General features: G+C 44.3%; 1 protein-coding gene across 1 annotated transcript in view; it reads right to left on the bottom strand.

Annotated features, from left to right (window-relative positions):
- CCDC6 (coiled-coil domain containing 6) overlaps positions 1–11398 on the bottom strand; it is a 108935-nt gene extending 97537 nt beyond the window's left edge. Inside the window, exon 1 of the mRNA XM_039250502.1 lies at positions 10989–11398. Coding sequence (XP_039106433.1) covers positions 10989–11297 — 309 coding nt within the window. The 5' untranslated portion in view covers positions 11298–11398. The remainder of the gene's footprint in view (positions 1–10988) is intronic.
- Positions 11399–14984: the final 3586 nt, after the last annotated feature.

Below are 14984 nucleotides of genomic sequence, written 5' to 3'. Positions count from 1 at the left end.
CGTACCAGGGTACTCTGCACAGGCCATAGGATGCACGGGCTAAGCAGAGGGGAACGTACCAGGGTACTCTGCACAGGTCACAGGGTGCACGGGCTAAGCAGAGGGAAACGTACCAGGGTACACTGCACAGGCCACAGGGTGCACGGGCTAAGCAGAGGGGAACTTCCCAGGGCACACTGCACAGGCCACAGGGTGCACGGGCTAAGCAGAGGGGAACCTCCCAGGGTACACTGCACAGGCCACAGGGGTGCACAGGCTAAGCAGAGGGGAACCTCCCAGGGTACTCTGCACAGGCCACAGGGTGCACAGGCTGCCCCCTCCCATCACCATTTCTTTTCCAAGGCAGGGAGTCTGCTACCCTGGAAACACTCCCTGAGGCCTGGCATCCCGGGAATTTGCCGTGGTGACAGAGTAGTCCTGATTACTCTCACTGAAGGAACAGGAGTGCAGAAACAAGGAGGAAAATACCAACAAAATAAAGATAAAACTGATCATAAATTGATTTATACCCCACCCTCCCACAGGCTGTCTAGCCTGGCACTTATGCTCTGAGGACAGGTCTGCACTTAAATTCCAGCCCCACCTGGCTGCGCTGGAATGGCTAGCAAAGTTACATAACCTCCCTGAGCATTAACCAGCAAGTGTGTAGCTAAGCATTACAGTGGCAAGGGTTAAATGAGAAAATACAAGCAGACCACTCCCAACAGTACTTAACCCACAGTAAGTGCTGCATAATATTAGCTGTTATCACAGCAACACAATCATTTGGAAATGGAGCAATGCTGGTAAATAAGAATTGTTACTTCATTTCTTCAATCTTTCGGGGTTTTTTTCAACTTATCTTAAATTATGATCTATTTGGAATGCCATCAAGAAAATCAAAGGTTTACCACACACACACCACAGAGGGGCACCTGGCTAGTTCAGTCATTGAAGCGTAGGACTCTTGATCTCAGGGTTGTGAGTTTGAGCCCCACGATGGGTGGAGAGAGCACTTAAAAATATTTTTAAAAATTAATTAATTTCAAAAAATAACTTTTTTTTAAAAAAGCAACCATGATTTATGAGGATTCAGGGCAAAGTCCTGTCTCCTGACAGTGGGTGACTCCCTCCCAAGGTTCTCCATATCTGGGTGCTTCCTCTAAATGCAAAGTAGGACAAAAGGTTCTGAGCCCAGGGCTGCGGAACCATCCACCTTTGCTGAATGACAGAAAACGACCAGACACGGGAAGCCAAAAACAATAAAAACTAGAGATGGAGCAAGGTAACACCAGCACTTTAATTAAAATCTTTTAGGGGAACCTGGGTGGCTCAGTCGGTTAAGGGTCCAACTTCGGCTCAGGTCTGAGGATGATTCGTGGGTTCGAGCCCCGCATCGGGCTCTGTGCTGACAGCTAGCTCAGAGCCTGGAGCCTATTTCAGATTCTGTGTCTCCCTCTCTATGACCCTCCCCTGCTCATGCTGTCTCTCTCTCTGTCTCTCAGAAATAAATTTTTTTAAAAAATGTTTTTAATTTAATCAAAATATTTTAGGTCCCAATTCATAACGTTAACACCAGGACAATAAAAAACACCTAAATGCTTTTGCAGCTCACAGTAAATTTTTCCTTTAAAGAAATTTTTTTTTTAATTTAAGTCATTAAAAATAGAGGTTATCAGGGCCTGGAGGTAAGGGGAAACGGGGAGGTTTGTTTAACAGAGACAGTTTCTGTCTGGGAGAATAAAAAAAGTTCTGGAAATGGATAATGGTGACGGTGGCACAACACTGTGAATGTACTTAATGCCACTGTATTGTACACTTATGGTTAAACTGGTAACTTAATGTTGTGTATATTTTATGGTATTTTTTTAATTTTTTTTTTTTTTTTTGTGATTGGGGGTGTGGCAGAAAGAGAGGGAGAGAGAATCCCAAGCAAGCTCCCTGCTTCAGCACAGAGTCCAATGTGGGGCTCAAATTCATGAACTGTGAGATCATGACCTGAGCCTAAATCAAGAGCCAGCCACTTAACCAACTGAGCTACCCAGGTGCCCTTTACCATATATATATATTTATATATATATATTTATTTATATATATATTTATATATTTATATATATATTTATATATTTATATATATTTATATATTTATATATTAATATATATTTGTATATTTATATATATTTATATATTTATATATTTATATATTTATATATTAATATATATACTTATATATTTATATATTTATATATTTATATTTTTTTTAATTACACAAAGAAAAGGCACTGGCCCTCTTATCTGGGTGCTTAAGGTATTTCTCAGTAATAAGGCTACATGCATCAAGGTTCAAAATCATGTGAAACAATTAATATACTTTCCAAAAGAAGGGGCTCCTGGGTGGCTCAGTCAGTTAAGCGTCTGACTTCAGCTCAGGTCATGATGTCACAGTTCGTGGGTTTGAGCCCTGCGTTGGGCTCTGTGCTGACAGCTAGCTCAGAGCCTGGAGCCTATTTCAGATTCTGTATCTCCCTCTCTCTCTGACCCTCTCCTGCTCACACTGCCTGTCTCTCTCTCTCTCTCTCTCTCTCAAAAATAAATAAAACATTAAAATTTTTTAAAATATTTTTTATTTATTTCTAGGAGAGAGAGAGACAGTGAAATTAAATTAAGCGAAAGTCGGACGCTTAACCGACTAAGCCACCCAGGCGCCCTAAAACATTAAAAACTTTTTAAAAGAAAATTTAAGAAAAAAACAAAAGAAAACGCCTCAGTAGTTAGTGACTTGAAGTTCAAACTTCTCTTCTTTATGGTGTGTATATATATATATATATATAGTTTTTAAATTTTTAATATTTGTTTAATTTTGAGAGAGAGAAGACAGAGAGACAGAACATGAGCAGGGGGAGGGGCAGAGAGAGATGGAGACACAGAATCTGAAGTAGGCTCTAGGCTCTGAGCTGTCAGCACAGAGCCTGACACTCAAACTCACAAACTGTGAGATCACAACCTGAGCTGAAGTCGGATGCTTAAGCGACTGAGCCACCCAGGTGCCCATATGGTATATATAAATTGTACTTTGGTTACCAAAGATGTTAAAATCATCTAGCCAATATTTTTCTCCTCAAATTTTAGTGTTTCTATAATCAGGAGCTCCTAAATGAAGCAGAGACACAATGTTTTGACTCTCAGCAAATGCCTTTGTTTAGATAAATTAAGGCCTATCTAGTGAAGACCCCCCCCCCAAAAAAATCCACCAAAACCAAAAATCTCAATAGAATAAAAGTTATTATTTGAGTTGGTATATTAGGATAACAAAAAAATCACCACTTACATGCAAATAATGTCACAAGTTGAGAAGCTCTTTCTATAATTACACACCAAATAAATTATTTTCTCAAGACTATTTTAGTCTTTCTAATTCAATCACACAAAGCCAATTGCACAAAAAAAGGCTCTTTGCTTGGGAAAGCAACACACGAAGTGTTTCACCTAGTGCAGGTACTAGATTTCGAAGAACTTTCTTTAGCTCGTGCAGACTGGATGTTGTTTTCACTCTGTCACTTTCCTCTTTCCTTCTATGGAAAACTTTCCTGAATCCTGACTAACGTCTGGCTGAATATCCTAACTCTGCTCCTTAGTACCAAGTGGCCTCATTTGATCTGAAGTGCCCTGAGCTGCCCCGGAGGGTATTAGCCAGATCACCCTGGACACACACCTGGCACCCGCAGGAGGCTGGTCTGATCTGGAACAGATGTGTGGAAGATTATCCTGTCAATCAACACTGCTTTAAAAAAAAAAAAAAGACAACTGGAATTTGGAATTGCTCATAAACTAGTATCTCTAATTAACTTTACTGTACGAAGTCTTTACTGTCACATGGTTTGGAATTAAAGACTTAGAAAATTCAATCCATCCAACAATATTCCACGAAAGGAACGTGGGTGGGCCTCAGGGTACAAGAGGAACACAGGAATAGAGGAAAAACCACCTAGATTGTTTCAAACTGCAGGCTGATGCAAATTATAAAATGAAGACATCAATGACACTTTTCAATCACCACAAAATATAAAATTAAAAACAAACAACAAGCCTCCCAGTACCACCTCAACATAGAGACACTGAGCAACTGATCTCCGCATCTCAGCCTTGCAAACCACCAAGAAGCTAAGTAAGCTGTTAGTGAAAAGGGCACATCGTTTCCCTTGAAGGGACTCAAGACAGAGAGGGTGATATAGCCCTCCCTGGAACCCCTACAGGAATCTGCTGAACCTCCTTTCTTGCTTCCACCAGCACTCACTACTCTGGACTGGAAAGTGCTGGGGAGGGAAGGGCTGTTCCCTCTGCTCTGAGTTTGCTACAGCAGCAAGCCAGGGCCAAGCTGACCGTTAAGTCCAGTATAATTCTTGGGAGGCTGCTAGAGAAGGCCTTACACTGCTTCTGCATACTTCAGAGTACTGGCGCCCAGGAGGCCGTTCAGAAGTAAGGGAGGCTGAATCGTGCCTTATTTTTCAGGCTGTACTCCTCACATGCCATCTTGTGCCTTACTGTCAAGGGCAAAGGGGGAAAGAAATCACAGAAAATGTCCCACCATTAAACAAGTATTATAATGAATTGTAATCACTAAACGGTACCCCATGCATCAGAGCTAGGGACCAATAATAAGTAAGGGGATGAGTTACTTCTAAATAAACCATAAATCAAACGATTAACCCTTTTTGTATATTCTTCTCCCTAAAAGAGAACGCCTCTGCAAAGTAAGGTTTGTAATTTATTGGAATGAGCACTGAAATAAAATTCACAGCTGTGAACTTCATAACCATAAAAGATAAGAAAATTTGACAATACTGGGGAAGAAGGAAGAGTCTGCAAGTTAACACCACTCTGAGATCCTGACGATTAGAAACATTTTCCAGAGCATTAGTTTCCCTGTCAAGAAAATTTCAACCACCACCAAGCAAGAACTCCCTGAACCTGTGAACACTGACTTTACCAGCTTTGACAATAATTCAATCTATCTAAAAGCAGCTGCATTGTGATTGAAAACAAAAAGCAACACCTACCCACTGAGGGAAGCAGTAGGGAGGGAAAGAGGAAGAGGAAGGTTACTCCTGGTTCAGCCTGGCTGTAGTTGAAAAGCTCAGATTAGCATTTCTAGGTGTAAATGCAATGATCTCTGCAAGGCATTTAAGAAAAAATGCAAGTGCACAGTGTGTGACACCTATTACCAAGCCCCCAAAACTCCGCTCTGCAAGCCTCACATGGATATCTTCAAGGATTCAGCCAAGTCCCCCAATCTCACGTCCCCCAAGTATTTTGCAGATACTTCCCCAAGGAGAGCTTCAGGTCACTGATACCTGCAGAAATGCATGATAGCCTACTGTTTTCCACAGTCAGCTGTAGGGCATTTCAAAACTAACGAAAGTCATGAGAAACACTGAAATGATCCGTCCACCATCACCAGAAACGAAGTGGTAAATCTGAACATTCCAACAGAACCACATTTTCGCCTAAAAGCCTGGCTCAAAAGTCCTTGGAAAGGTGAACGTAAAGACACTTTGTCCCCCTTTCAGAGGTGAAATGTATCCTGAATATCTAGATATAGCTACAAGGTAACCTACCACCTCACCCACCCTTAGAAAACAAGAGCTTGGGACACACATTGATTGTAATGGTCCCCCAAAGTATATAGTGTACCCATTCATCCATCTAGTCTCTTTAACCAACCCCTGTGAAGATCACGTGTGCTGTTGTGCACAACACATGCAGGAGAGTGACCCTTATTAATGCAAGGTCAGGAGAAAAAATGGCACATTAACTCAGCTCAACAACAACCACTGCACCACCCAGTGCCTCCAGAGTCAACCCAATATACCCTTGAGTACCTACCCCATGCCAGGCACTGAGAAACGGGAGTAGACAAAGCAAAATCTGCCCCCGGGAAGGAATTTATACCCCTGCCGGGGGGCACCTATGTGATGGGGTGGTGGAGTGACAGATGGGTCCTGTAGGAGCACATAGATGGGCACATAACCCACCGTGTGGCTGGCTAAGAGGCAGTGGCAATGTGCGCTGGGGTGGGGGTGGAACAGGCAGTATAGTCTACTAGGATTTATGAGGGAGGAGTCAGGGATAGGATTAAGGGCAGGAAGTCTATCCCAGAGGAGTCAGAGACACCTACTGAAATTCCAGCAACTAGCAGTTCAACCAAGTGATAGCTTTGAGAACGTTGAGGGGTAGATGTGTGAAGCAAGCAGGGGCCAGAACAAGCAAGGCCTGGCTAACCACAGAAAGTTTACCTGGACGCAGAGGGTAATGGAGTGCCACTGAACGTTTTTAAACAAGGAATGATTGATTTCAGATTTTTGCTGTGGGCCAGTCTCTCTGGTCTTGAACAAGAGTCACCACAAACCAGGTACTGGCGATTCTCCCATCCCCAGCAAAACAAAAAGAACCCTGCAAAAGACTATCACAATCTCCTCTAACGTTCTGTGTTTTTTTTTTAAATAAATACAATATTACATGAAACACACAGAAGAGACATAACAACATGAACAACTTCAACTGCAGAAGAAACCTAATCGTATAGCCATTGTAACAAGGCTGAACTGTGTACAGTGAGACCTAACTGTGAGGTCAGACATTTCTCAAAGTTGTGTCTAAAGTTCAGTATTTTCCACCAAGAATCTAAGAAAAAAAATTTGTTCAACAACAACAACAAAAAAGAACCACACCACACCTCTTTACAAGGGCAATGTCAATCTGACAGCTTCAGAGTCTGCCAAAATGAAGTCTTAAAAATGGAAAATAGAGTACTAGGCTTCCAGAGTAAATAATCCCAAATCCACAGCATTTACTATATGGCAGATTTTATTGGTTAATGAAACCATTACACTGTTGATGTTTAAAATAGCCAGGTTTTCTAATCATGCCATACCAACCTGTTTTTCTACTGTAACTTCAAAATTCGTTTGTATTTCTGTATTTCCCTAAACTTCTATAATAAAGAACTAATTTTATAGTTAGAGAACGACACTTAAATACTAGGCCTTCATTGCAAACCAGTCTAGAAAAGGCATACACCTTATTGACCAACCATGCCAGGTAAAGATCTACTTATACTCTGAGAATAACAGCAGCTCATCCAGAACTGTAAAACTATCCAGTTAATGCCCATTATTGCGTTTCCTCATCTTCTCAGGGACCACCAGTGCTGGACACCTCTTACTACAATGAATCAGATCATCTCCAATTACATTTTCACCCACAATACAAGCAGGATAAATCTAGCCTAACATCTAAAATCTACTCAACAGACTGGCTGGGCATTTGTTTTTTGTTTATTTTCTCCAGTCCAAAGAAGAAATTATGAGCTATAATCAGCATCCTGGTTCCACTGCTGATTTACTGGGAGAAATTGGATAATCACTCAAAACATTCCATTCCACCCGTAAGCCGCAAATAAAACACACCAGAGGCAGGCTCATGACTCCCAGATGCACCAGGCACTCGGACACACGGACAAAAGGCCTCATCTAGTTGATTCTTCCCTAGAGATAATGTTTACCTCTATCATACAGACCCACGAAACCAGTCCTTTTATTAAATAGGCAGCTGGATCCCAAGTAAGCATTTATATACCAAAATACACAAAAATAATCACTAGTTAAGATTTCTACTAGCCTTTGGATTGGTTTTTAAAAGAGGGCACAATAATGAGGTATCTACACACCTATCAGAATGGCCAAAATCCAAAACAATGATAACACCAAATTCTGGCAAGGATATGGAGCAAAAGGAACATTCATTCATTCCTGGTAGGAATGCAAAATGGTACAGCCACTTTGGGAAGACAACTGAGCAGTTGCTTAACAAAAGTATTCTTACCGTACAATTCAGTAACTGCACTCTTTGGAATTTACCCAAAAGAGCTGAAATCTTCTGTCCACACAAATCCCTGCACACAGATGTCTTGTGCAGCTCTACTCTAAATTGCCAAAACTTGGAAACAACCAAGTCCTTCAGAAGTTAATGGATAACTATGAAGACAGTAAAAAAGATCAGTGGGTGCTAGCTTAGAGAGGGATGAAAAGGCAGAGCACAGAGGAGTTTTAAAGCTCTTGCTCTGCTCTGTATGATGACATAATGGTAGATACATGTCATTATACATTTGTTCAGCCCCCCAGAATGTACAAACACCAAAATGAACCCTAATGTAAAGTATGGACTTTGGGTGATTATGATGGGTCAAAGTTGGTTCATCAGCTGGAACAAATGCACCACTCTGGTGGGGAATGTTGATAATGGGGGAGGGGAAGGGCAAGGGGTATATGGGAAATCTCTCTACCTTCCCCTCAATTTTGCTGCAAATCTAAAACTACTCTAAAAAAATAAACTGTTTAAAAAAAAAAAAAAAAGAGCCACACTCCTCTATCGTGTGGCTGATTAGCAAAGTACCTTCCTGAACATATTCAGGGAAAAGGAAAGACAGTCAAGATCACCTTCAGTGCTCAAGAATATCAAAGTTAATATTGTAAGCAGAGGAACTAATAAAAGCCAGGAAAGCAAGTAAAAGGATTATGACACCATCTTCCCTTTAAATTAACTACAAAAATCTAGCAAGGTCTTCATTGAATTGAATATGGGCCTGATCACAAACTTTCTAGGCAGCTACTAACAAGGGCTATGTTTAAGTTAGAGTTGTTATGAGTTGTACAGCTAAGCCTTGACAGAAACTACACCACAGTATTGTCCAATGGACTCCTTACACCCACAGACCCATTTCATGTAGTCACACATATTTCTCCTCCCAAATTACATACCTGAGAGGTCAAGCCCACTTCAACACAACCTGGGTCCAAAATTCTCAAAAGCTTTTAAAGGCATCTCTTCTCTGCATTTGCCTTAGTAACAACTGTCAAGTACTAAGGAACCAGGTAAGCCACAAGCATTTTTGTCTCCCTGAATATATGAATTAGAGATTAAAGAACTGAGCAGATTTTGGTACTTGTAGGCTGTCATCTAAAACCATTTTAAAACTCTACTCAGTACAGCCACATTTCACAAAGTATATTTGGTTGGATGTCAGTTTCAGCTGAGGGTAAGTGGTAAGAAATAAAGCCACCACCTTACACGCTCCTCAAACCAAGTGTTCAGAAGGTCTCTGATCTTATATACCAGGAATGAACATGTTTGTCCATGCAAAGCCAACGTGTTTGTGTACAATTTACACACCTACTTATAATATGGTCAACTGTCAAACAGATACCCTTTCATAGTATCTCCACCCTCTCTCCCAAACAAAAACAGCCTGAATTGCTCACTTTATGCAAGAGGCTAGAGATTCTGTTTCATATAAGTTTTACTACTTTCTATGGTTCACATTCTCCAAGAGGCTAACCCTCTGATTTACTAACTCAAACCTTAAATAAACTGCTTCCATCAACTTCCCCCTCTTCTCAAACCCCTACTCAGCAGAGGCCCCCCTCTCTCTCTCCGCCAAGAAAGCTACAGAGAAGGCTTGGAAGTGGCTGCCTCTGCAAATTCCTCCCTCTTCCTACCAAAAGGGCACTTCAAGAACTTGACAGTCTGGAAACACATGAATGTTGCTCCAATGCCATTCACTAGGACGGGATTTGAGCATGCAAAGTGTCTTTCTACAATCAATTTCTATTTATGCTGCCAATCACACTGAAACTTTGGTGGAAATCTGCTTCCTAAGCAAATTCAGAATGCCATCAGGTCCCACGTATGAGCATACACACCCAATCACACATACACACTCACTTCTCTGCTGAAGACTTTCTGGCACAGGGGCATCCTAAACTTGCCCCATTTCATTTCCAGACTGTCATCTTTGATCCATTCCTAAATTCGTGCCTTTTTCTCCATCTGAAGGTTCAGTCTAATCAGCTATGGTGCTACATCCCCCTGATTTCTTGACATTTTCTTCTCTGCTCCTGCCTGGAAACTGTTTTGATCTGAATAGAGTTGTCAGTATGGGGATTCTGCATGTTAATGATGTGGCTAGCTGGCAGGGATATTAGGTGAGTTTTGTTTCGCCTCATCACGGCTATCGTGGCCTTTCTAATCTCCGGCCTCGCTAGGAGGGAGACTACACACCTAATCTTACCCTCTTCGGGTGAGCCTCGGGCACCAAGTGGAAACAGAACAGTCTGTTCTCTCAAGTATCTGGACTCAGGGGCTAAATATCCCTTGACACTCCACCACCACTGAAGCAAACACAGACACATCCCGCTCGGCATGGGGGTCAGTCGATACCCTTCACCACGGCTTCTGCCTGTCCAAGCTGCACACCCTTCACTCTGTCCAGGTTTCATGCAAGATGCTGCATTCTCCCGGCTGTGCACTGCCGCTGTCACCCCCCCACCCTCAACCCCAACCGAGGAAAGGGCTTCCAACGGAGGTGGGAGCATCAGCTCCGGTACCCGCCCTTCCCTCTCAATCCTGGCCAGAAAACTCCACTTCCCGGATTCCCAGCCACTCTCTCCCGCCCCCTCCCCGGGCGATCAAGCTAGCGCCTTACTGATGCCAGCGAAGTGCCCAGCCCAGCTACGCAGCCCCCGCACCCCAAGGTAGGCCCCCGGAACCGACTCCGGCTTCCTCCTTCTCCCACAGCCTAGGGGTCCCCAGATTCTGGACGCACCCCTCAGGCACGCTATGACTGAAAAAAGTCCCACCCCGCCCCCCAGCCACGCCACCAGCCTCCAGCACTGCCCGGGAGGGGCCTCCTCCCCAGTGGCGAAAAGAGAATGTGGGTGGTTGTCCCAGCAGCTTTCTCCCGCACCCCGCGAGGGGCCTGACCCGCGTGGCCCCAAAGGGACACCTCCCTCTCCCCGACCCTCCCGGGGGCCAGCAGTTCTTGGCAGAGTGTACTCGCTGCGGGTCCCCAGGAGGCTCAGGGAGTTCGGGGGCTGCCGGGTCCAGGTGCAGCCTCTCCCCGAGGCGGGCAGAGGTCCGCGGCGCCCCCCCCACCCCCCGGAGGGGGCACTCACGATGGTCACGCTGGCTTTGCGCAGGTCGCGGTTCTCCTCCTGCAGCGCCTTGCACTTGAGTTTGTAGGTTTCCAGCTCGATCTTCAGCACCTTGTTCTCCTGCTGCAGCGAGGCCAGGCGGTTGGTGAGCTCCTCCAGGCGGAACGGCGAGATGACAATGCCCCCCGACTTCCCACCGCTGCCGCCTCCCCCGCCGCCGCTGCCGCCGCCGCCGCCCGAGGTCGACGAGCAGGACGACTGCATGGCGGCCGAGCTGCCGCTGTTGCCCCCCGCCCCGTCCGTGTCGCTCTCGCTGGCGCTGTCCGCCATGGCCGCGGCGGGCTGGGGAAGGGAGGAGGAGGAGGAGCAGGGAGGCGGCGGCGACGAAGGCCGGGCTGCGAATGAGTGGGCGCCGGGCGAGCACAGGGGAGCGCCGAGCTGGGCGCCTGGCAGCAGGGCGCAGACTCGGAGCGGCGGCGAGAGAAAGAGAGGGAGCTTCCCGCTGCCAAGGGACCTCCTCTGCCAGAGAACAGAGACCCCGCCCGGGCTCGGGCAGTACTGCACTGGGCTCGCTGCAGCCGGGCCTGGCGCGCTCGCTAGGCCGCCCTACAAAGCTGGCCGAAAGCTCCGGGACCCGCCCGCCGCCACTGCGGAGGCCCGCCTCCCGGCGCCTGCCCGCGGGCCAGGGACGCGCGGGCCGGGCGGGGGCGGGAAGGCCAGGCCGGCCCCCGCACCAGCTGCGCGCCGGCCGCACGTGTTCAGGGCGAGGGCCTCCCGGCCCGCAGACCCCAGCCCCCGGCCGCCCAGCCTCTTCCGGGCTCGCGCCGGCTCCCGGGAAAAGGAAACCCAGTGCCGCGCTAGCCTCGCAGGTGCCGGGGACACGTGGAAAGGTCACGCCGGCTCCCGCAGCCAGCCGTGGCCGCGCCGGGGCCCCGTCTTCTGCCGACTGCGTGTGCTCCTGTCTCCCTCTGTCTGTTTCAAAGACACACGCAGCCCTTTCAGTTTTATCTTCTCAGATAGCTTTGCTGGGCAGCCTAGGGTAGCGCTAAAAGAACAGAAAGTTCCCCTGCCAGGAGCCCAAGTGGGGTGAAACTACAGCAGCCACAGGTTCACCCCGTTAAGACGGAATTTGCGGAAGAGACCTGCCACTCTCTTTGCTCCTCCTAATAATCTCATAAACCACACTGTGCTCAATTGTTTAAACAAGGTGCAACTTTCTTTTCTTTTCCTCTTTGCATCTTGAGAACAGTGCCAGGACGTGTCACGCAAGAAGATTAAGACACTAGCATTTATCTAATCCAAAAAGAAAAAAGAAACACTTTCTGTGGATTAAGACCCATCTCTTTAAGTGCCAGTTTTCGAAAGTAACTGCAGAGAAAGCATTATGCTGTACAAATAATGATGATTAAGTGGGAATACAGCATAACCATCACCCTTTTTTACTATCATCTTGCCCACTTCTAGAAAACTTTAATACGTTAAAAATAAAGCATTAATTACTCTAATGCTAATGTGATCTAATTCAGGGTTCTAGCTTTGAGGCATAAGAAATTCAAAATCGAACCTTTTATTCCCCTTCTTCTCTCCCAAAGAAAGGCTTGCAGGAAATCTCAGCAGGTGAGATGATTCTAAACATCTTTAAACTGTTGACACAAAACAACTTTCACATATGTATAAAAATTGGAAAGTGAAACTGACCAGACTAGTTATCACCAAGCTTAGTCAAAGGAAGAACAAACACTTGGAAACAGAAAATAGGAAAGAAAAAGGGAAAAAAAAGTGTGAAAATGTTCTATTGCTTTGAACTTTTGGAAACGTTTATAATATGCTATGAAAGATAAAGAGGTGGATTTAATGACTTTTATTCCCACTCCTCTGTTATCTTTAAACCCAAATTTGATCTAGTGATTAAGCTGTTATTCAGTGGCTAATGGAAACTGGTACCTTGGAATAAACTAAAACTCCCAAGTGTTCCAAATGACATCATCTTTTACCAAGATGGCTGCTTCTGGCAGACAGCTGAGAAATGCCAACTACAATTAACCCCCAGATTTTCCCTACTTATTTTTTAGTGCTAAAGGACTTCTGAACTTAGTCACTGGTGGTGTGGCAAGAGAAAAAAAGAAAAAGAATTGGCTTTGCTCTAAAGAGATATAGCCAATGTAAATTGTTAGAAGTGATTCAGTGTAATTTTAATTGAAACTTTTTTCTCTCACTTTTCTTTTTAAGGATCTGGTACTAGAGACCAGCAGCTTGTTAAATTAGAAACCGCTTCTGGAAAACTGACTTGCTGGATGAAATGGAAGACTAAAGCTAGCAGGGAGCAGCACCACAGGGAGAAACTCAGATTTAACAGCATTCTTTCCGCTTTATTCAGCAGAGTGATAGAATCTTAGAGCAGGTCTGGCTTCCACACTTCACAAATTCCTATTGTTCTCTATCCCATAGTATCTTAAAACTTCCACTTTTAGAGCTTATTGCAACAGAAACATTCCTTCCAGGCAGAGCAAGGGGCAAGTTGGCTCTCTTTTAGCTTTATCACCAACTAACTGCTTCTGAAAGACCGACAGACTCCTTCAAGTCAGCATAGGGGTGGGGTTTAAAGTGCCTGACTTTCTTAAAGGGCCCACGTTATGGTAAGCTTCTAAATGTTTTGGTCTTGAAGTGGATGTGGAGGAAAACGGCATTTTGGCATGGTGTTTGTAGGCAGTAATTGTGTTTAGAAGACTTTGGGGGAAGCCATCTTCTAAAGCTTCCCTGCTGATACAGATGGGAATAAACTGGGGAATATTTTTTCATTGTGGTTTTTATTGTTATTGCAAAGCAGAAGCGTGTCTAATTTTCTACTTCTTGTAAAAGTGATTCCCCTTATAAACAGGCCATTTATCACAACATTGGTTCAGTAATAGCATTACAATGGAAACACTAGTTACAAAACCAATAATATCATTATAAAACTCCTCAGCTATCTAGGGGAAATGAATCAGAAGAATAGATGGCAGTGTGTGCTGCCTGGAGGAAGAAGGGACAAATTAGGATAATCACTTCCATTGGAGAAATAATGACATTTACCTTTGCCCTAAATTCAAGCTGCAAAATATAACAACAAAAAAAGAATACCTTATAATCTAACTGCAAGGCACAACGTCAAAATCTTTCTTTGTCTAATGCCATTTGTGCAGTTGATTTACCCTATGGTCTTGAACCTTCCAATAGTAAAATTAAAATTATGGAAATTTTGCTTAATTGTTTATTGCTATATAAATTGCTGTACATATTTAGCTATATTACTGTCACATACTATTAATTTCATTCAAACTCTGGATGGATTTGGTGGTTGCAGGCCCCCTTGTTACAGTTTTGAAAAGAGCTGGAATGAGCCAAGCTCATGAGATGGCTATTACAGAGTGCCAGAATTTGGATAGAATCATGAAGAATGGGCCACTATGGTGTTATCATTTCTTGAAATGTAGTTGATATTGAAATATATCTTGTTTATTGAAATATAGCTTTGATTTAGAGGCTAACTGTAGTCTCTGAGTCTAACACAGGGCTTCATAACCTTGACACTATTGACATGTGGATCTGGAACATCCTTTGTTGGGGGTTGGGGAGGTTGGGGTTTGGAGAGTGCTGTCCTGTGCACTGCAGGATGTTTATTTAGCAGCATCCCTGGCCTCCACCCACTAGATTCTAATAGCATGCCTACCAAAAATGTCTCCAGACATTACCAAATATCCCCTGGAGGCAAAAGTGCACCCAACTGAGAACCACTAATCTAGTAGAACAATTACTTCTTCAGGGCAAAAGCAGACCCACTTTGGAGTGGGTTTTCTAGCAACACATTGATTACATACCACAGAGTTTTCAAAAGAGTCTTCTTGGCAAGTGATATTTCCAGTGTCACCTAACCAGGAGATCCTGGACCCAAAGGACCACAGCCACACTTTATGATTGCTTATCTTCAAACACCCCATTTCTTTAACATGCTTTTTAAATATTTTACTACTTATTGAT

Source organism: Hyaena hyaena, unplaced genomic scaffold, assembly GCF_003009895.1.
Source record: "Hyaena hyaena isolate Hyena2069 unplaced genomic scaffold, ASM300989v1 scaffold_371, whole genome shotgun sequence".
In the NCBI taxonomy this organism is placed as follows: domain Eukaryota; kingdom Metazoa; phylum Chordata; class Mammalia; order Carnivora; family Hyaenidae; genus Hyaena; species Hyaena hyaena.
This window is presented reverse-complemented; position numbering and strand designations above follow the sequence as displayed.